The 22,664-nt window shown below is 51.0% G+C and overlaps 1 protein-coding gene across 6 annotated transcripts in view; it reads left to right on the forward strand.

The window, feature by feature from the left end:
• Nucleotides 1–22,664, forward strand: part of CASZ1 (castor zinc finger 1) — a 266,726-nt gene that overhangs the window by 134,395 nt on the left and 109,667 nt on the right. For 3 of the 6 annotated variants that reach the window (XM_030537830.1, XM_030537835.1, XM_030537833.1), the window contains exon 1: nt 7,421–7,563. The exons of the other annotated variants lie outside the window; for them this stretch is intronic. In XM_030537830.1, coding sequence (XP_030393690.1) covers nt 7,515–7,563 — 49 coding nt within the window. In that variant the 5' untranslated portion in view covers nt 7,421–7,514. Of the gene's footprint in view, nt 1–7,420; nt 7,564–22,664 lie in introns of those variants that run through there. 6 annotated transcript variants of the gene reach the window in all.

The following is a 22,664-nucleotide window of genomic DNA, read 5'->3' on the forward strand; positions in this document are numbered from 1 at the left end:
GAATGGAGATTGCTGGCTAACAGGATTACTGGGACGAGAGCTCGGCACTGCCAACCCGAGCTCCTTCAGTAATGCAATCGCTGCGTCTGTCTCACACTTTCCGCCTGCCACCGCCTCTCCCTGCCCCCTCCTGGCCCATTGTCGGAGCCTCCTGCATGGCCACGTTTCCTTCGGGGCCTTTATTAGCTCTGCATGTTGTTGTGTCCAGCACACACATGCACAGTATTAGCACCCTCACACACGCAAACTCAGTGTCAGCACACAGGCACACACATGGTGACATGCACATGCACAGACATGTGCACACCCAGTGTCAAATCACATACACATGTAATGTCATCATGCACACAGCGTCAGAACGCACATGTAATATCAGCATGCACATGCATCCACCCACAATGTCAGCATGTACCCATGCATAGTATCGGCACATAAACGCTGTCAGCACCCATGCACGCTCGTGCACACTTAGTGTCAACACATACAGACACTCTCACACGCACTATCATGAGGAGATTCTTCCCCATCGCTTCCTGTTTGCCTGATGGGGAATCTCCCCCCATTCAGTCCCTGCTGCACGCTGCATCGTGGAGCATTCTTGGCCTTCGTTCTCCACCAGACGCTTTCCCAGAGTTCTGTTCTCCGCCCTTTCCCCCATTCCATGTCTCCTTTGTCACTTGTCGTCACTCTCCCCCTATTGCCAGGCTAACCATGCCGAGTCCTGGGCCAATCTTCCAGTGCCAGCCCCGCCTGCCTCCTCGTGGGGTGGTCAGCGCTCTCCATCTGCACTCCAGGTACCTCTCCTGCTCCATGGAGTTTCAGAGCAAGGCTCTGGCTTGCTGCATCCTCACCAAGAGAACCCATCAACTGCAGAGGGAGCTGGGGATTTCCCAGCCTGCTTCTAGTTTCCCTCCTTTCTGCCCTGTCTCCTCTCCCATCCCAGACAGTTCAACTTCAGAGACCATAGTAATTGAAATGCACCCCCCCACCTTGTCCATGGAAGAATCCATCTGAAGTTGCTTCTGCTCTTCCTGTCACCACTCCCTCCATCCCATCCACCCTCCTCTTCCCTGCTTCCCCCTCATTCAGGTCAGCCCTGGGCATTGGCACAGGTTTACTTTCCATCAGGGTGTGGGAACTCTATCCTAAAAGCTGAGCCCATGTCTGTCTCTCTATCATCTCCACCTCTCTTACCTGCCGGGGGACCATGCCCTGCACCATGCACCTGCTGAAGCCCCGTCCCGCCCTGAAGCCTCGCACAGAGTCATTGCCCGGGGTTGGGCAGTGAGAGAGGGGGCAGTGCCGCCATGTGCTCCTCTATGCTTCAAGCCAAACTCTGCTGCCTTGGCTTAGGGGCAAGCCTTTGGGACCTGCCCATTCACACACTGCTCTGGGAGTGGGGCACAGGAATATGCCTCCTCCTTTGCACATAGGCTGCAACCTGGACTTAGAAGGGTTTTACTGCTGATACCCACTTCACTATCACAGCCATAATCTTAATGTGCAGGCAAGACCCAGGAGCGGTTCTTGGTATGTGCAGTATGGTGGTGTTTGCACCACTACGTGCTTACGTGTGAGTTCATGTATGTGTGCATGCTTTTTTGTGTCTGTGCTTGGACACATACCTTTACACGTGTGTCTTGTGCATGTATTTGCACACGAGTGTGCTCCGGAGGGAGACAGATTGGAGCAAGGCCTGTCTTTTTGTTCAGTGTCTGTACAGCACCTAGCACAACGGGTCCTGGTCCGGGACTGGGTCTCTCAGGCGCTGCAGTAAAACAAATAATAAATAATAACGTTAATTAATCCTGATGGGCCTGCCAGCGCCTTTCAGAGGGTTCTCTCTGAGATGGACTCTTGGGTAGTTTCAGGGCAGGAAGCTCTGGGCTAGACCAAGGTAACATTTGCTGGTTTCATAGGCAGTGTCCTCAGGGCCATGCACATTCATTCCTGGACTCGGTTCCATGGTAAAACTGCCCTCCCTTTGCATCCACCCCAAATCCCCAGCTCCCCCCAGGGCTGCCCTTTAATTCTTCATTGTTCATTGTAGGTCTTTGTGAGTTGCTTTGAACACCTCCCCCTGAGCACCCTCTGGGCTCCTGCACAGCGTGTGGCCTTACTCAGTGTACATTCACTGCTTTGTGGTCTGCTTCTGGTACAGTAAGTTCCCCGGGGGAAGTGGTCAGGTGGCAAGCAGCGCTCGGCTGGGACACCTGCTGGAAGAGCTGGGATCGCTGGCAGAGCAGGAGGGAAAAGAGGTGGGGGGAGGGAGACTAGTGTCAAATGGCTTGAATAAAGCCCAAGGAATCGTAAGTAGCATGAGCTGGGCCCTGGTGCCAAGGCCTGTTGGCCCTGCACAGCCCCACCCTGCACACTGATACTCGGCGTCGTCTCTCTGGCAGTGCTTGCCAGGCTTGTCATGCCAATAAAGTGATTGAAACTGAACTGAGAAGGAAGGAGAGAAAGAGCAGGAAAGGGGAAGAAAGCACGGATTGTCTGCTCCCGCCGCCCAGGCCCCGAGGCCTCTGGGCGCCTCCCTTGATGAAACAGAAATCAAACAAAATTACAGAAATAGGGCAAGAGCATTTGCCTAATAAACTCCCTGAGCAAGAGGGAGCGGAGAAGCCTGGAGATGCCAGATCCCCAGCCCAAGAGCCAGAGCCCAGGTGGGTCTGGAGCAGAAGGTGCTTGGGTGAGCCCCGGCGGAGGAGAGGGAGGGAGGGATGGAAAGTGAGAGAAATAGAAAATGAAGAGGGAAGAGATGGGCAGAGGGGGATGTCCCACATAACATTGTCCCTCTGAAATGTGCCATATCCCTTGATCAACCCTGGTGCAGCCTTCATGGGTAAAACATTAAACTGTAATAATAATAATTAATCATCCCTCGCCCTCTCATCACAGCTTTCATCTGAGGATCTCCGAGCGCCTGGCAAACATTAATTAATTAAAGTTCTTAATGCCCCTTGGAGGCAGAGGAGGGACATGCAGAGATTGCTTCGCTTGCCTCTGAAGTGCAGCCACCTCTGGGGTGGAACGTGGCAACTGCTAGACATTGCAGGCTGATACTGCAATACAATTCAGGACAGGGTGAAGGGCTCTGCCCTCTCTCCAGGCATCTCAGGGGTCAGCATGTCCAGGAGCTAGAGTGTGGTCTGAGCCAGCTCTGCCTTTGGGAGGGTCAGACCCAGTGGTGGGGAGGGGGGCAAAGCTGCTGTTTAAATGGTTTCACAAGGGATCCCAGCAGAGCAGGAAGCCAAGTGGCCCCAGTGGGAGAGAAGAGCAGCCTTTTCTTGGGTAAGAGGCAGGGAGGGAGGATGGGGAAATAAAGCCTGATCCTGTGACTGGAGATCACTGAGATAGGAAATCAGCCTCCCAGTTGCGTCAGCTCCAGGGCGTGGACTTCACCTGAAATGCTCCTCAGCAGGTGGCTTTTGGAGGAGGAGCAGGAGTGATAGTGAGAGTCCGCACCAGAGTCTGCAGCGGGAGTCCTGGGGGGAGAGAGAGAGAGTGTGTGTGTGTGATTGCATGTGCTTGTGTGTGCATTTGACTGTGTGAGCATGTTGTTTTATTGTAGGAGTGTGTCTGCATGCCGTGTGCATGCTGTGTGCACATATATATTAATGTGCGACTCTTCATTTTTGTGTGTGCAGGAGCACAGGGGTATTCAGGAGGTGTGTGTGTGTCATTGTGACAGTGTGTGTACACTATGCGTGTGCCTACTTGTTGACTGGTGTGTGTTGTTCTGTGTGTGGTCCCTTCATCCTGGGGTCTGGAATACAGAGCCCAGGCTCTCAGGGAATGATGGTGATCGGTAAAAGTGCTCCTACCATTTAATTATTGTATGTTTGTAGGAAATATTAGAGTGGAGAAATCTGCATTTATACAGGAATTTTAGGTCCCAAAAGGAGGTGCCAGGCCAAAATCAAGTTGTACAAACCCTGTAATTAATAGAAATACAGGAGCAAAATATTCCCTTGCAATGTCCTGCTGGGGCCTGGGAACCAGGAAGGGGCACTGACTAGAAACTGGCTGGCTAGGCTAGTGTCACTCTCTGGTCTGCATGGGTATGGAGGGGTGGTTGGCAGATTTAAAAGATGAGACCCAGCAATTCCGGTGGTAGGAATCACCCAGCAGCAGAGGCCAGGCGTGTTGGCCGACAGTCCCTTTAAAGTAGGAGTTTTATTTCTTCAAGCTGGAAATGAGCATAGTGGCCTAATGATGTTGGGGTCTTTAAATAAATGAGTGAAGCAAGAAGCCATCAAGATATCAGGATCTGATCCATCTGGCTTCTGCTGGTGTAAAACCTAGGTGAAGGGCTCCACTCCAGCTAGGTGCATGGCCCTGCTCCACCATGGGGCCCACAGGCCCGAAAGTTGGCTAGGCCAGGGAGGGAGGGGTATGGCCTGGGGTTCCTCCGATTGGGGGCACTGCTTTTCTTCCCCAGGTGTGAACGCCCCTGAGCCGCAGCTTCCCTACTGATTTGAGGGCTGTTCCAACACTTGGGCAGGGCAGACAGTGCCCTCGGTATCTTAGGGCATCCAGTCCACATCCCCTCCCTGTGTGGCCACTCCCACTTCCTGGCCTGTGAATGGAGCCATGGTGGACTCCCTCCTTCTGGACTTGAGCCCAGTGTCTGGTTTTGTGCCAGTGGAAGCCAGGGTGGCTAGAGCCCAGCAAGACAATTCAAACCCTCTTTGGGTCACAGTGATGCCCTTCACCTCCTGGTGTTGTCCTAAGAGGTTTTACACATGCAGATTTAGGGCCTGCCATGATGGCACCCATGGGGTCCCTGAGCTATGGAACAGCTCCAGCCCTGTGGGTAGTAGCTTGGGAATTCATTGGCTATTCCTAAGCACTGCCTGAGCGTCCTGCTTTGCCAGAATCCACATGGCCCAATACAGAACGTTTTTTAAAAAAAGAGCTCACAACCTGTTCAAAATACCTATTTAATCAGGTAAATAATCTGTTCATTTGTTTTAAAGAAAGAGACATGTGAGTGTGTTTACCCAACACGCCTCTGAGAACCTCCCTAACATTCTTTTCTACTTAAAAATAAAAGCAACAAAAAATGAGGAAATTCAGGGCACAAAAACCATAGCCTTGTTGGAGCCAAACACACCCCTGCTGTAATGGCACTGACTTCCTGAGGCCTGCGCTAGCAGTGGGATTGGCCCAGTGTGTTTAAATAATGTTAAAGCTTATGATATAAACCAGTAAAATACTGAACCATTCAGAGTGAACATTGCTGCTCTGGCCTGAGTTTGTTTTGTACTGCGTGCACACACCCATGTTACACTTGTGTGTACACACACACACTCCTGTTACGCTGTGTGCGCACACACCCCTTATTACACTTGTGTACACACACTCATTTTACACTTGTATACACACCCATCCCACGTTACATTCATGTACACCCCCATATTACACTGTTATACACACCACCCTCCTACATTACGCTCATCTACACCCACCCACCCCATATTACACTCATATACATGTACACACACACACCATATTACACTCATACACACACATACACTAGTACCCACTCCCTGCCTTACCCAATGCACAGTCATTCTCTCCCACACAACATTGCCTACTACACAGTTAGAGACAGGGTGACCAGACAGCAAGTGTGAAAAATTGGGATGGGGGTTGGGGGTAATAGGAGCCTACATACGAAAAAGACCAAAAAATCGGGACACCTGGTCACCCTACTTAGAGACTTCTCTGCACACAACACACACTGTAACACACCCATTTGCGCCCTCACACACATGCACTGATTCATTCCCACATGCAGTCATTCTCTCTCTCACACTAGCACGCACTCATAGACACTCTGCCTTGCACACAGCACACCCCCTCGGACTCATTCACTCCAGCCTTTCTCTCTTTAATGCTGCAGGGATTCCTGTGACCAAATCAGTGTGGGAGAGCTGCTTGGTTCCATTGGGTCTTTATTCAGGTCAAGCTTCTCCAGGATAATATCGCTGCCCTGTTGGCGCAAGGACTCAGAACCTTTCTAGGTGACTCCTTAGAAAAGGGGATGTGGCAGCTCACCTGGGATTATTTTTATTATTTATATTGCCCTAGCACCTAGGAGCCCCACTCAGAGCCCAGTACCCCATTGTGCTCAATCTGGAGTCAGCAGGCCAGATCCTGATCTCAGCTGTGCCAGTGTAACACCATCCCTTGGGGTTACTCCAGATTTACACCCATGTAACTGAGCTCAGACTGTGGCCCAATAGGTCCCAACTCTAGGGCGTGAGGGAACCGTGTGCAGCCTTGAGGGGGCCAGTACCGTGGAAGCATCGATCCCTGACGCCTGCCATCTGTGTGAAGCAAGCCAGAGCACAACACAAATGCAAAGGCATATTTCTGCATAATTTTTTCCTCTCCACTGGTGGGTTTTGTTCTCATTCAGAGAAACAATAAGTAACTCCCTCCCCCTCACCCCCATCCTAGGGAAGGAGTGGAGAAAAATACCCAACTCCTTTGCAAACCAAAAGCCCCCGCAAAGCGATTGCATCTTACGTTCTCCTCTGCCGAGCAATCCCGAAATTAAATACTGTTTGCTCAGTGCTTTGAAGGGCCTAGGCTGTGCTCTCCTCTCATCTGTACCCACGGGCTTACTTCAGACTAGGGGACAGATTCTGATCTCCTTTACACTGACATGTATCTGGAGTAATTTAAAGCGTTGCCTCCAGCTGCACCAGGTCTGATTTGGCCCTTTGGAGCGGGTGTAATCCAGTGCAGAATTTGACCCAGGTCAGATCTTGATTTCAGTTACCACAATGTAAATCCAGAGTCAACTCCAGTGAAGTCAGTTGCTATTGCTAGTATCAGCCAACTTTTATTTAACATAATCTTCCCTACAGGGTGCATCCCTCTGGCACAGCACTTTGCCCAGTTAAATCAGTCCAGGGGGTGGGGGAGAGAGACATTGAGCCTTAAATCTCTGTCCCTCAAGTCCTTGCCACTGAGCTCCCTGGCTGCTGGGATTAGTTTCCTGCAGGGGCTCGCGTTCACTGGCCTTGTGTGTCTTTTCTTTTCTTTTTTCTTGGGGCCCCGAGTCCCGCCTCTCCGCCCGGGGAGCCAAAGGTTTGGGAAAGCAGCGAGCCAATAAGGCTGGCCCCTAGCAAGCAGCCCTGATAGGGTAACGCTGCTTTGCTGGGCTTTTTTTCAGAACTGCTCAGCTCGCTGGCTGGGAGCTGGTTCCCTCAGCATCTTCCCTGGGAGGCAGCAAGCAGAGGCTGGGGAAGGCACCCTGATCTTTCACCTGCCCTCTAGCCAGTAGGGAAGGCCAGGCACGGGGGTGTGGCCAAGCTCTGTCCTGCCAATCACCTTCACTTTTGACAGCCAGCCTTCTCCCCAGCCTCCCCTCCCACCAGTGAACTCTGCTGCCAAAGTGTTCTCGGGGAGGACCGTCAAAAGCAATGACATCAGTATTTTAAACCAACTTGTTATTCGGGGAGCAATCAGTTGCAATTAGGTATTAATTAAGTATTATGAAAGTTGATTATTTGAGTGAATTCGGCTTTCGTCTCTCCGACTATGGTAAGTACAGCACAATTGTTCTTTTCCTGTCCCTTGTTCTTTCAGTTTGCACACACACAAAAAGCCCCTTCTGTGTGTGTCTTTTCTTTTCCTTTTCATTCTTTCATTTGTTCTTTCTCGCCCAGTGCCGCTCTTTTTTTATTTTTCTTTTCTTTTCCTCTCTCTGCCCGTGTCTCTTCTCTCTCTCTCTTTCCTGCGGGTGCGACCGATGGGGCTGGTTCGTCTATAAATAGTTTCTCTTTTAGTTTAATAAACTACCCAGCACAGCTGATCAGCTTTGGGTGGCCTGGGAGAGGGAGAGAGAGATATTTTAATTTCTGTCTGTCTTTTTTTCCTATTTGTGGGGAGAAGAAGAAACTTTTTTTATGTTCCCAAGCTGGTACTGGGAAAGTGGAAGGTGCCAGGGGTGTCTGTGTATGGAGGGGCGACATGTCACTCTGATGAGAGAGGGGTATCGTTTGGGGGGTGGGGGGATTCCCCTGCTGGAGGTTTAGATGTTGTGTGGAAGCTTGTGAGAGTTTTGTGGGAGCAGCTCAGAATCAGGGTGCCTGACCCCCAGGTACAGCTCAAGGTGGGGACTCTCAGACTCTTTCACTTTTCTTTCAGTTGTTTTACGGAAGTTCCTTCCCCCCCAACCCAGCCTCTCTCTCTAACCAGATGAAGTAAGGAGGTGGAGGGAACTGGCTTCAAGAGGATCTCTCCCTCCCGGTAGATTTCAGATCCAGATCTGTTTGGGAGGCTGTCACTGAGAGAGACCCTGGGGTGAGAGAGGGGAGGAGGGACAGATAAATGGGGCAGAGAGAGAATGGTACAAAAGGGGGAGGTTTGTGCGGATTTTGAAATGATTCTGCATATATATATATTAAGTCATATGAGGTTTTTTTTTCTTCAATTTTGTTACCTCCTTCTAAGCTCTGACATCTTGTTGGTAAAGGTTGCTTGTCAGGTTTCTGTGCTGTCTAAATGAAAAGGAATTTAATTTATTTGGGACAAGGTAGTGTCAGATGAAGAGGATGCTTATTACATTTAATGAGTATTTTTTTTCACCTGGGCACATCTGGGATGGGTTTGTTTTTGTCCTTTCCATGGGAGGTGTGTAGGCTCTGGGAGGAGGGATGGCAGGCCCCCTTCTTCCTGGTTTTGGTTTCAGATTACAAGGCCCAGTATCAGGACTGGATGTGGTTATGATAGTAGATTTTGTGGCCCAGTCTCTGGTTTTTAGTTCTGGTGTCGGTCCGGCAGGGTGTGGGGGACTCTCTTGGCCTATTATCAGTCTGGAGCATTGGTTGGGATTGAGAGATGCTACCTGGGTGAGGTGAGGTTTAGGGTTGTGATTTCACAGCCCAGTATCAGGCTGGGATGTGATTTCAGCATGAGAGTTGGTGGCAGACTGGGTATGTTGTGTTGTCAGGCCTGGGGTAGGCTTTGGGCTTGGATTTCACAGCTTTGTCTAGGGGTTCAGTGCAGGCAAGTTTGGAGTTTGTCAGGAATCCCTCATTCTCCATTTCCCACTATATGAGGTTCCAACACTTAGTCTTTTTTGACCCAATCCTACTCGGAAAGTGAAACACCATCCTTCTCAATGATTTAACTCCACTCTCCCCTTGTTAAAAACTAAATGATGGCAGTGGGCCAAACCAGCTTGCACTGGTGATCCTGTCACTATTTGGATCATTATTGTAGTACATTTTTACAAGGGATAAGACAGTAATAAACTGGTTGATGATTGACTGGCCTGAACTTTGAACTCTGCTATTTTGCTTTAAAAGAAAAAAGTTTTTTTTTCATGATACCAGGAATCAAAAAGAGCAGGAAGGACTCGCACACCTTGTTTGAGATCTCGGTTGGCCCAGGCCTGGGAATGTGCTGTTACCTTTCTTTAGTAGACCAAGGAGCTGGGAGGCTGAGTAGGCAGGGGCAGTGGTAAGGATGTGGTGATGAATTTAAGGAGGGTGGATAATTTTAAAGAGAAATAATGATTTCCACCCACTGCCCCAATCCCCATATCCAGGAACTGTGGCAGCTCCTAGATCGAGGATTGAATTGTGGCTGTGCTAGGTGTTTTCAACCAGGGTTGGCCTGGTTTCAGGACCTCTCTTCATTTAATCTCCACTTTCTGGAGAGGTAATGTTCCCTGCTGGCTGGAGCTATACCCTGTCAGCCAATCAGTGTCAAACGCTCCCTCACATGGAGAGTCAACCAGCTTCACCAGTAACCAGTGCTCAGTCATGCAAGTATAACCCAGGGATGGGCTTCCCCGCAGTACTTGCAGGTAACACAGACCTTCCGCACTCTGATATGGGAACCCAGGGTGCTGGTAAACTATGGAAATCAGGATCTGGAAGATCTGTTTAGGTCAGCATTACAATCTGCATGTGGGTGAACCCATCCATTGTGATCATGGGGCAAAGACCTTCCCCATGATCACCACCTCTAACCATTATCTTCTTGAGATCTGGCTTACCTCTCTCAGTCATTGTGGCTTGAATTCTCTCCAGTCCCTTAGGCCTTGCATCCCCAGGGCAGTACCTGAATGGCAGCTCATGAGAGAGAGGGGGAAGTCAATGGGGACCAAGCATATAAAGTATGGAGGCCTGGTCCTGCTAAGGGCGTTGTACACTGAGTTGATGCATGTATGGGACCTCTAGGATCAGAAACTTCCATAGAAGTTAAAGGTAGGAAAGATCTCCCAGGCCAACTGATCCACCTGGGGCCAGGGTAGGATTATTCCCTACCTGGGATTGTGTAGGAATCTGCTTTTAAATATCCCAAGCAATTGGGCTCCCATCACTTTCTCTGGGACTCTTTCATCATCTGATCAACCTCAGTCTGAGGAACTGCACTCAGACTGGGGACAAGGAGCCTAGATACTTGGGGTGGGAAATTAATACTGAGAGAGTTGATGCATCCAATTTTCCGTTGGGGGATAATTTTGTACTTTCATTGTGTTAAAATGCTGTTTTCAAATGAACCTGGAAATATCCCCTGGGGTGGGGACACCACCCTTGTTACTTCTAGAGGACAGCTACTGGATTTTAAACAACATTTAGAACAAAAAAAAAAGTAGGGGGTGTATGTAAATGCAATGTACTGTATCCTTCCACCGTATAAATAAATAAATAAGTAAAATAGTGCCTACTTCACAAATAGAGAAAACAGTGTGGAAGTGGATGTGATCAATACAGATACTCAACCTGGGGGGGGGGCAAGCATTTATTATGTAATTTTTTAACCTTTAGTCTCTCTTTCTATGGTTCCCTGAGCTGTTTGCCCTTCTCCCCATCTGCTTTCCACCCATATGGGGAAGGCCATACACACGGGGAACTTTTCTACAGTTTGTTTTGGTTTTGACTGGATGGGTAGAATTCTGCAGTAGGGCTCTCGTGCTCTAGTCAGTTCTCAGCAGCCTCCCTGATAAACTCTCGCAGATTTTTCCATAATAGCTGGGCTGCACTTGTGTCTTGGGCCTTCTTTTGACTCACTTTCTACCATCAGAAAGTAAATCTGGGCTGTGGAATGGCTGCCTGTTGAGGTTTCATACTCAAAAGTTGACAGAAAGTGACTGGAAAGTATCAAGCTGGTGCAGAGAGAATGGCTTGGGACTTTGGAGAGAGAGGCAGTGTCTTTCCCCTCTTCTCTGCCACCTCCACCCCATTGCCTCTTTTCATCCACAGGGATATTTTGTTGTCTATATTTTTTTAGGGTGGTGGGTTTCCAACCGGGAGTCAGTTCACAGGAGTGCCATCATGGAAAAGGCCCAACCTGTTGGTTGGCCAACCAGAAGATGGTTTGGGACAATCCATGTCCTGAGCGGCACTTTGCTAGCCAAAGAGGGGGGCACAGGAGATTTTATTTGGGGAGGGAAGGGGCAGAACCCACCCCCCAAAGTCCCAAATGGTACTGTCCCCCTCGGTTTAACGCGGACTGGATCAATTTGGACGTCTTCAGCAATAAAAAATGCCAATGTCGTCCTAATTCACCAGGCCCCGAGATGACAGCAAATTTACATTTTTTAATTAAACTAGCAGCCAGTTTTTACGAGAGGGGGCTGGGTTATGCAAATCAAATGGTTGTGTACGAAAGATTAGGAGAGTTTGGGAATAAATTCCACAAATGCTAATAAAAAAAAAAAAGAGAGAGAGAATGAGAGAGGGACATTGTTCCATTAGCCCCTTTTAGACTGATTTCCCTTGAGAGAAAGGGATGTGGGAGTAGGGGGGAGAAGGCTTTCAGAGACAGGTAAAATCCGTTTTGAGGATTGAAAGCCCCCTTCGGACCAGGACCCCATTGCTCCCTGTTTTTTCTCCCAGAGCAGAATGGCGCATGGGGGTGGGGAGAGGCACCAGAGACAGGAGAAGGAACTTATTAGCTTCTAATTCTTACCGTACAAGTTAGAAACACGAACTGGGAGCCATTGAGCTGCCAGAAACATCTGTCTTGGGTGACTGTGGCCAGGCCAGATGAATGAGGGGGCACTCTGTGGGTGGAGGATGGGGTGGCATGGTATAGCGCAAGGCCCGATCAGGTGAGGGAGTGGACCGTGGATGGGCAAAGGGCTAGGCCTTTTGGAAGGGGAGAATGAGACAATACTTGATGGGCCATATGAGGAAGTGGGGCCTGGACAAGCACAGGACCAAGCTGAGTAGGAAAACTGGGGGCTAGATGGGTACAGGGCTTGGCTAAGGAATTATGCAGACAAACAGGAACATACACTTGCTCCACACTGGATGGGTACAGGGCTGGGCCAGCATGCTGCATGGATGGGTACAGGGCTCGGCCAGACAGGTGCAGGGCTGGGCCAGCATGCTGGATGAGTGCAGGGCTGGGCCAGATGGGCGCAGAGTTGAATTGTTTGGTACAGTGGGTGCTGGGTGGGTATGAACATATTGTTCCCTCCCGCAAACTCCAAACCCTCTCTTCCTCCCTCCTTTGGGCTCATTGGTGCTGAGTCCATAAGTAAGACTCTCACAGCTTCACCTGTCTCTCCCGCATCCCACTGGACCAGCACTGCCCTTCCTCCTGTTTCTCAGGAGACTCCCTTTCCATCTGGACACACAGGTACTGGAAGTATCCCTGTCCCTCGGCCCATGGGGACAGTAGCTGACAGCACAGCAGCAGTGGGATCTGGTGGGGTTCTTCCTCTCCCAGATGCTTCCCTGACAGCCCCATTGAAATGTAAATGTGCAATTCATCTGGTTACAACATGTCGCTCTTTAAAGTTCATAAAGTCCTTTCCTAGGGACCGCTGGGGTTTCCCATCCTCATCTTCTGGCTGCGTAGGAGGTTCCCTGGTGATTTGGGGGCTGGGGTCCTGGCTCAGGTGCCAGGTACAGAGCGGAGCAACTGTCAGCCACTGAAAAACAAACATAAAATGTTCCTGAGGTGGGAAAGTGTTTGGAGCTTCCAATCCTGGGGCAGTTTCAGGCTCAGAAGGAAAGCTGAGCAGCACATACAAGCTGGTGAGCGAGCAGGAGGGGTAGGGAGGATGGGAAGGGAATAGGGGACAGGCATGGGAAGCACTAGGTGCAATTCGCCTGCTGGTCCAAGTGCCCACAGCACCGAGCACTCATTGGCCCAGTGTGGAATTTGGATCCCCCATTCCCAGTTTTGGGTGTGAAATGATAATTCACCAGTGCCCCTCTGTGAATTGTGGGAGGGGTTGTTTCAGCAAAGCTTCTTGTGAAATGAAAAGTAAAGATCTGCACAGGTGTATCTGGGGTCAAGTGGAACTCACAGATGTGCACATACCCCCAGCCGTGCTGCACATATACGCACTTGCTCTGGACACACCTGCACAGTCTTTATGCACACACACCCAGCTGCGCTGCACACACCCCTCTTCTGGACACAATCCTCCACACTCTTTTACACACACACCTACTTATGCTGTACACATACACACACATCTGCTCCGGACACAGCATACACATTCTGCACACTGCCGCGCTGCACACATACACACACACACACCCGTGCTCTGGATATGCTCCCTCTAACACGCTATTGTTCACTCACATGTGCTGTGCTGAGCCCTCTCTTCTTTGATTCTGTTTCTGGAGGGGTTGGTGTCTCAGTGTTTTAGTTCTGTGTGTGGCATCAAAGCCCTGGACCCTGAAGGCATTTCTTTACCTATAGGACAGGCCCAGCATGGCCTGTTCCTCTGCACTTTTCTGTCTGGGCTAGTGTGCCTCAAGTCTGGCCTGATGGTAAGAGGGAGCTCAGCCTTCTGTGCATATTCGCTCCATGGCCTCTGCCGAGGTTGCTACCAATGGAAGTGGTAGTAGTGCTGGTGGCTTTTCTCATGTAGGCTCCTGAGCTGCCCTGAGACCAGAGACCTCTGAAGCTACCAAGGAGGGGTCTATGTCAGAGCCCTAGTTCTGGTCTTCGTCAGGATCACAAGGGTCTGCATGACGTGTGAGCGTCTGGGGCACCACCACAGATGTGAGCACAGGCTGAGGGAGAGATCTTTAAACCACCCAGGCGCCTGGCCTGTTAAATGCTTCACCACTGCAATTTACTTGTTCCAGTAAGTCCCGTTCTAAAGAAAGCAGGTAACCTTCCAGCCTAGGGGCGAATGGGGATCATTCAGCACAGCTGGCCCTGGAGGAGATTCAGTGCTAAGGAGCCCTACACCCCCTTCCACCTCATCTCTGCTGCCAGCCAGTCTCATCTACAGAGCATCAAGCACACACCAAGGCGGAGTGTCAAACTGCATGGGGCAAGAGGAGGCTGTGGGCGGGGAGGGTGTGCCTGCGTGATGGGGACCATCTTGCTGACCACCAGAGCGGAGGCCAAGGGGCTGCTGGAATGAAGGGTCTCAGAAATGAAGTCTGAGTATAGTAGAGGGCCCTCTCCCCTGGTTATTTTGGATCCCTTCTCTTGGCTGGGGGAGGCTGTGTAACTGCATTGGTAATTGCAGAGGAGTCAACCATATGCGACCTTGTAAAACTCAGGAGGGAGAGAGGCCTAGTGGTTAAGGTTTGTGGCTCAGGAAACCTGGGTTCTGTTCCTGGCTTGGGCCCGTCACTTCCCTTCTCTCTGTGCCTCAGCTTCCCTGTCGATAATATGGGGATAACAACTTGCCACCTGTGCAGCCCAGAGCCAGGGGTGGCACTTCAGCAATGAGAATAAATGAATTAGAGCTATGGCCTATCCATGGGCAGAGTGCAGGGCTAGGGCCAGGGATGCTGCTTTCCCTAGGCAGAGCAGATCTTACTTCTGCCCCCCATCCCCACAATCCTCCTGCCTCCTTGGGTCCTCTCTGGGCTCCCTCTGTCCTGTTCCTGTTCCTTAGCATTCATGACTTCAGCAGAAGGGTCTTTTGAAGGCCTGTGAGATCCTGGGACGAACGGGACAAAGTTCCAGCAGGTTGTGAATGATGTCACCATACCTGTCAGTAAATGGAGGTGATTCCTGGGACAGCAGCCCCCTTGGCCTGGGATTCTCTGGGGAACAGCTCCTGGTGGCATAGGCAGGGCCAAGGGAACACTAGGAAGTGGAATGTACTGCAGCTTCCCAACCTGGGAAACCATCAAAAGCCAGGCAGCGCCACTAGTCCTCATCTGGTATTTCCAGAAAAACCTGGCGGGATCTGGCATCCTAGGGCGGAATTTATGATGGAAAAATAAAATAATAATAATAAAAAAAGTTCTGATCCCTTTGAGCCCTGAGTCATAAATGCATCTTCTCATTAAAGCAGCTCCACCTCTCTGCAAGGCGTTTGCCAGCTCAGTGCCTGTGCACATCCACATGCTGGACGGACCCACCTGTGGGAGGTCTCCCCTTCCTCACCAGGAGTTCCTGAGCATCAGAGCTCCTCTCTCTTGTGGTCCTATCAGTGCCCCTTTCTCTACTGAGAGCAGACCTGGCTTCTCCAGATCCCCTGCCACCACTCTCTCCCAGGCCTCTCTTCCTTGGGCTGTCTGTCATTTTGTGGGCACATGCATGGTGGTTTGTACAGTTCTGCTGTGTAATTCTGTGGGCACATGCCCAGCTTTTTGAGGACTCCCCCCCCCCGCCCCCAGGTCTGCTGTGTAATTCCTTGAGCACATGCCTGGTTCCCCTATCTCCTCAGGGTTGCCAACTTTCTAATCCCACAAAACCAAACAGCCTACCCCTGCCCCTTCCCTGAGGCCATACCCCCTCCCCGAGGCCTTGCCCCCCACTCGCTACATTCCCCTTCCCTTGGTGGCTTGCTGTCCCCCACCCTCACTCACTTTCACTGGGCTGGGGCAGGTGGTTGGGATGCGGGAGGGGGTGAGGGCTCTGGGGTGGGGCCAGAAATGGGTTCAGGATGCGGGAGGGGGCTTCGGTCTGCGGCAGGGGGTTGGGATGCGGGAGCGGGTGAGGGCTCCGGCAGGGGGTGCGAGCTCTGGGGTGGGACTGGGGATGAGAGGTTTAGGATGCAGGAGGGGGCTGTGCGTTGAGACAGGGGACTGGGGTGCAGGGGGGCTCCAGGCTCGGGGGTGAGGCAGAGGTGTTCAGGGTATTGGACAGGGCTCTGGGGTGGGGGTTGGGGTGCAGGGGGTGAGGGCTCCATCTGGGGGTGCAGGCTCTGGAGTGGGGCTGAGGATGAGGGTTTTGGGGTGCAGGAGGGAGCTCCTGGTTTGGAGAGGACTCAGAGCTGGAGCAGGGGGTTGGGGTACTTGGGGATGAGGGCTCCGTCTGGGAGTTCAGGCTCTTGAGTGGGGCCAGGGATGAGGATTTTGGGGTGCAGGAGGGGACTCTGGGTTGGGGAGGGCTCAGGGCTGGGGCAGGAGGTTGAGACGCGGTGTTGGGGTGCAGGATTACCTGCAGCCCCTCCCAGTCAGTGGGGGTGGGGAGGAGCTAAGTTAGGCTTCCTGCTTGTCCTGGCATCATGGCCCGCGCTACACAGCGAGAGCGGCTGGCAGATTCAGCTCTTAGGCAGAGGTACGGCAGGCAGCTCTGCACCACGCTGCTCTTGTCCGCAGGCACTCCCTCCTGCCAGCTCCCATTGGCCACAGTTCCTGGCCAGAGGGAGTGCGGACCCGGTGCTTGGGGTGGAGAAGCGCATGGAGCCCCATTGCCTAGGAGCCGGATCTGCTGGCTGCTTCCTGGGTGCAGCGCAGTGCCACACCAGGTAGAGACTAACCTGCCTTAGCTCCACAGCACCACCACCTGGACTTTTAATGGCCCGGTCGGCAGTGCTGACTGGAACCACCAGGGTCCCTTTTCGACTGGGAGTTCTGGTAGAAAACCGGACACCTAGTCACCCTACTCCTCTTCCTGCTGGATAGTTCGGTGGGAGTTCAGGGTGTTTTGTAGTTGTCTGAAGCTCCCCTTCCCATGCTTGTTTCAAAGTGGCACCCTGCACAGCAGGCAGAGGAGGAAGGAAGCCACTCCTGGAGTAATTACTGTGTCTGTGTGTCCTGAAGGCGAGAGCAGCTGTTCTTGCGAAGCAACCAGGGTGAAAGGGAGTTGGGGGGCGTGGAGAGGGGCTGGTTTGGTCTTTCAGTTGAATATTTTTTAATGGAAACACAGTCAGGCTGGATCCTTTCCGATCCCTTTGCGGAACTCAGCAAGGGCTCAGGGGTCCAGGCCCCTCCAGAGCAGGGATAACACTGCTTTGCTCTCGCTTGCTGGCTGCCACTCTGTACCTTTCCTTCCTGCCTTCTTATTCTCTCCCGCCCTTCTCACTTGCCTCTGTTCTTCTTACCCCTTTCCTTTCACGGGCTCGCTCTCTCCTTTCCCCTTCTCTCTCTTTCACTCACTTTCCCGTTTGCCCTCACTGTTTCCGTCAGTCTCTTTTCCACACTCTTCCTTGTTCTTTCTGTCATTCTCTCTCTCCTTTCCCTTTGTTCTGATTCTTTCACTTGCTTTCCCTTTCACTCTTCCCCTCCATTTCTGTCTTTCGCTTCCCCACCCCTTACTGTGGCTGAGTTCAGATGAGCAAATGCCTCCCAGTTAGAGGATTTTATGAGTTCTGTGACTTTCCCACCTAACTACTGAAATATCACTCAAATTGATACAAAGAGGCGGGCCGATCAAACTTTTCCTTTCTGTAAACCATGTGCCTGTTTAAGAGAAACCACCAGCCCAAACACCCTGAGCAATTGTCTCCTCATCACCACTGCTGCGGGCTTGCGAGTGTCTGATGATGTTTTTTCTGTTACTGTGAGTCTGTTCTCTGCAGACTCTTGGCTCCTGGGAGCTCCAGGTCTGGGACAGGTAGGGGCGGGATGTAGATTTTGGCAGGATCCCAACCTCTTTGGAGGACGGTTTGTGACATCACCTGTTTGATTTTGTTTGCTTTATTTTATTTTCAAGAACATTTTGTGTTGAAAAATTTGCAGCCTTTGCGCTGGTGATTGGTGGCGGGAGCTCAGAACCAGATCTAGCTTCCTACGCTCCAGCTGAGGCCAGTTGGGGGATGGTGGAGACGACAGAAATTCCTGCCTACTCCTAGCTCTTCTGGGGTGGACTAATGCTGGCCTGGAGTGGGGTGATACTTTGGAGGAAAGTTCTAGTTAGACCTGGAAGCCAGCATGTGGCTGCAGAGGACCCTTGGTTGGATTTCCTGTAACCTGCTAAATGTTGCTAGGCTGAGAGAGCTGAGCCCCTTGTGCTGAAAAGGTCTGTTGGGACTGACTTTAGGATATCCCTGGCTTGTTGGGGTTAGGGGTTGGGTCATACTTAGAGCTGCCAGTATGACTGAGGCTAGGTCTAGGTCTGCAGAACTGGAAGGGGGTAAAATGGGGCCACTTCTCCCCCCAGCACTCCCTAGGCGTAGAACTGTGCAGAGGAGACACCCGTTTGGGGGCACTCGGACGCCTGTGGCCTTGGGGAGAGAGCCTGCAGGTTGCAGCGAGCCAGAGAGTGAGGCTGCCGCAGCAGTGCAGGAGCCATTTCAGCAGGGACTGTGGGATGCTGATGATAGTATCAGTATTTCCCATGGTTCTGATGACTGTTCCTGGAGTGGTGCTTAACAGCGGTGGGCTCCAACCTTCTCTGACTCCCTCCTTCATGACCTCTTCACTTCAGCCCCACCTGTTCCTCACACTCTCCCTCTTCCCCCTACCCTAGCCCGTCTTCCTCCTTGCCTTCCTTTGCTGTTTAGCTGATCCGCCCACAGCAAACCAAACACAATGGCACTAGCACGGTGATGGTGGCTGTTACGGTGTTCCCTCTGCTTGTGTGTTACCCCCACCCCACCCCTGTGGTTGTCTTATCAGTTAGACTGTGCACTCCTTGGGGCAGGGGCTGTCTCTTACTCTGCCTGTGCAGCACCCAGCACAGTCGTCTCGGATCTCGGACAGGCCACAGGCATACCCGTAATAAACATTAATAATAATAATGGGGTTCAGGTCAGAGCAATGGTCATTGGTTTGATGTTTTTTAAATTCTGTGAATATTTATTAGTTCTCCATTTTTCTGTGGCTCTCCGATGTGCTAGGCCGTGTGCAGCCATATGTAGGAAGCTACAGCCCCTGTCCTGAAGTGCTGGCCGTGTACCCTCCAATTCATAGAGTGGGGTCTAGTGCTCATCCCTTTCAATGTCACACCCTGGTGATTTGCAGAAAGCCCCCAGGGAGGTGCCTCTATCCTGTTAACTATTGGGCCAAGATCTCCTGAGAAGATTGTCTGCTCCTAGTAAACCACACCTCCGTCGGGGTCAAGGTGACCTGGGTGACAGACTAGGACAGGGAGCTAGAAACAAGTCCAGTTCAGGCAGAGTAACTTTGCACAGAGAGAAGGATGCATGGGCGGGCAGGTGGTATTTGGCAGGCAGCTGGCACAGAATGTCCCTGATGTCGGTCCTAGACAAAGGTTCTGCCCCCTTCTACCTTCCTAGCATGGCTGCAGCCTGAGTATCAGGGTCTGGGATCTGAAATCTTATGGTCTTGGCCTTATTTGTACCCACAGAAGCTGTGGCCGATAGCATAGAGAGAAGACCAGTAACAGCCAGGAGGAAGAGGAGGTGGAAGGGGGAGGAAGGCAATGTTGGTGAAAGGGTCTAGGAAAGGATCTGCACACAAGTCTATTTCAGGGCTGCCGCTGGAGGAGGATCGATGACAGGAAAGCAGGTCTTTTTCCCAGCCATGTCCCTAGTTCATTGATGTCCAAGATTAGTGTCTGTGGCTTTGTCTGGACTGTGTGGAAAATGTTCCATTCCTGCAACCACTGATCAGCTTCACTGGTGGAAGTGACACTGCGGGGGCAAGGCTTAAGGGAACCAGAAACAAGAGGCCATCAGGCGGTCTCTGAATATTGTGAGATTAACATGGTGATGATGGCAGAGACTGAGGGCAAGGTGCAGGCGTTGATCTTTTGAGGCCTTGTTCCGAACTGACCCACACCCAGGCTTTGTTTGTAGTCACATTCACGCCAGTCGCTTCCTCTGCCACAGGCCCTGCCCAGTCCCCACCATCTGTTCTCTTCCCAGTGTGGACATGGCCCCCCAAACCTGAGAGGTGTACAGCCCATCCTCCAGGGACAGGCACTCTCACTCTCTAAGGCAGGAGCTCTCTAAGTGTCGTGTCCCCTGAATGAGCAGTGTCTGTCTACCAGCCCCCCACAGCCCAGCCCCGTGTTACTCTGTGCTGGCGCTGCATACACCACAGGACTCTGTGAACACAGAGTTTGTTTTGCCAGGGTGACCTGTTTAATCATCTCATTTTCTGGTGGCCGTTTACTCCTCGTTTCCACGGTTACGGCCCCATTAAGGGGAGAAGCAATAAGGCAGCGAGTCAAACAGGTAATAAAAACATTAAAGCCATGTGCGCGATGGGGTGGGGGTGAGCAGGAGTGCAATGAGATGAGACGGGCCACACTGAGGAGACAGCAGGGTGTGGGGAGCCTGCACTCAGGGCAAGCAACGCCCCAGCCAACCTCCCAGTCTCAGGAAAGATCTGGCCAGGAAAAAAATACTACAGTATTCTACAGCACTAACCCAAACCACGGCAGCCTAGAGCAGCGTTACTGCAGTACTGCAAATGGCTGGGAGCGTTTCAGAGCAGAATACTGTTACTGCAGTACTCTGAGTGGTTGGGAGCACTTCAGATCAGAGTACTGTTCCTACAAGGCTGTGTATGGCTGAACAATCCAGCTTAGAGCAGTTTTACTCCAGTACTGAGTGGCCGAGAGCGCTCCAGATCAGAGTACTAATACTACAGTACTGTGAATGGCTGGTAACATTACAACTTATAATTTGATTACAGTGCAGTTAGTATGGTACCTGTGGACCCAAACGTTAAGTGTTGCAATAGTGCTGTTGCAGTAGCTCCGAACACCCAAGATATTTCTGGTTTTCAGTAGTGATATTATAGCACTATTGATGGCTCCAATGAGTGCAACTTACAATAGTATTATACAGTGCAGTTCCTGCAGTAATATCCGTAGCCCAGAGCACGACAACTTGCAATAATGTCACTAATACTCTAGTGATATATTTACTACAGTACTGCTAACGGCCTTAGTCGGCATAGTTTGTAGTGTTCCTGTAGTGGTTTGGACTGTTCCTAGATAGAGCTCTAGTATTTGTTTAAAGAACACTGCAACCTCAAGGAGAAGGTCACACTCCATGGAAACAGCCAACAGAGTCCTGTTCCCCCTGCCCCATTGAGACAGTCAGGCTGCCAGGAAGTGTGCAGACTGGAACCATTTGCCCATGAGTCTGAGTAACAGACAGACTTTAGGTCCACAGCTATGGAGGTAGTCATGGCTGAAAATCCAGAGGGAGCTGTGGAGTTTAGGCAACATGGCTGGGAAGGTCTTCCTCCCTTGGCAGTATGATGGAGGGAACCCTTGGCTGACTTCTCCACCATGATCTGGAGCAGGGAAGCAGCACCCTCAGACAGCACTAGAACTAGGGAAGGGCAAAGGCCTTCGTCCCTTTTAAAGAAAGAGATGGGGGACTTTCAGCACCAGTCAAACTGTCCGGGGTGTAGCAGCCATGGACAATTCATTTCATAGGGGCAGTGTTTCTTATGCTTGCTGGGAAGATCAGGGCTTTTGTTAACACATGCTATCTCTCCCTAACTGGCCTGTCTGTGTTAGTGACCAAACAGTAGTGTCTCCCCCTTGAGAGATGGTAGGCTGGATCTGATCGCTGATTTGCTGGTGTCAATCCAAATAACTCCATTGACTTTGTAGTTAGTCCAGATTTACACCTGTGTAAGTAGGATGAGTCTGGTCACATGGGTCCCCTATAGATAGGGGCCATGGCCCAGCTGACGTGTATGAATTTAAAATCACTAATAATGCCCCCATACATTTGAAATATGAATGGAAGTCTAAGCCCATGCCAACAGATGATCCCATTTCAAAGTATATAGGCCCTGTTGTTACTGTTCCTTCTCTCCATCCTTTCCCATTGTATGTTTTACTTGGGGGTAAGGAGGCCGAGGTGGGATTATGGTGTGAGATGAAGAGGAGATAGCTAATGAGATCCACCTCTCCAGGAAGTGCCAGGTGCTTGTTTTATGGTTAGATGGAAATGATATCACTGATAAATTATTAAAAAAAACTTTGGACAATATGAGTATTGGGGCTGAGATTCCCAAAAGCAGCACACAGATTGGCCAAACTTTGATCCTATTGAAGTCAACCGGGAGATTATCAAACTCACAATATCTTCTGGGAATAACAGAAGCCAAGTACTCAGTAGAATCATACTGGGTCCTGACATCTGCAGGAATGAGACAGAAGCTCAATGAAGTTGTGTTCTAATCTTCCATCTGGCCAAGAAGGTTCAGACTATAGAATCATATCATAGCATGACAATAAAGCTAGAGATAGGAATGGTCCATTAGGCCACCTAGGACCATTTCCTGCTCACTTTATTTGTGTGAATAGCCTAGTCTCCTTAGCAAACTTACTCGCATGAGTATGGTGAGCAGGCTTTGAACTCCTTAGTCTGTTCCCAGGGCAGTGCAGGATTGCTCCATACAGTATATTCCCCCATTGCTTTGTTCAGTTCATTTATGAGCAATGGTCTTGGTGTAGATTATGAGACATCTTGGAGAGCTGAGAACTCCCCTGCTCAGTGGGGGTGCAAGTCATCCCTGTGTAGAGGCTCAGCACAGAAGACTCATGCACACAGGGACTCTAACCGTCCTTGGCCTTTGCACAGGGAATGAATT

Source organism: Gopherus evgoodei, chromosome 18 (assembly GCF_007399415.2).
Source record: "Gopherus evgoodei ecotype Sinaloan lineage chromosome 18, rGopEvg1_v1.p, whole genome shotgun sequence".
Classification (NCBI taxonomy): domain Eukaryota; kingdom Metazoa; phylum Chordata; order Testudines; family Testudinidae; genus Gopherus; species Gopherus evgoodei.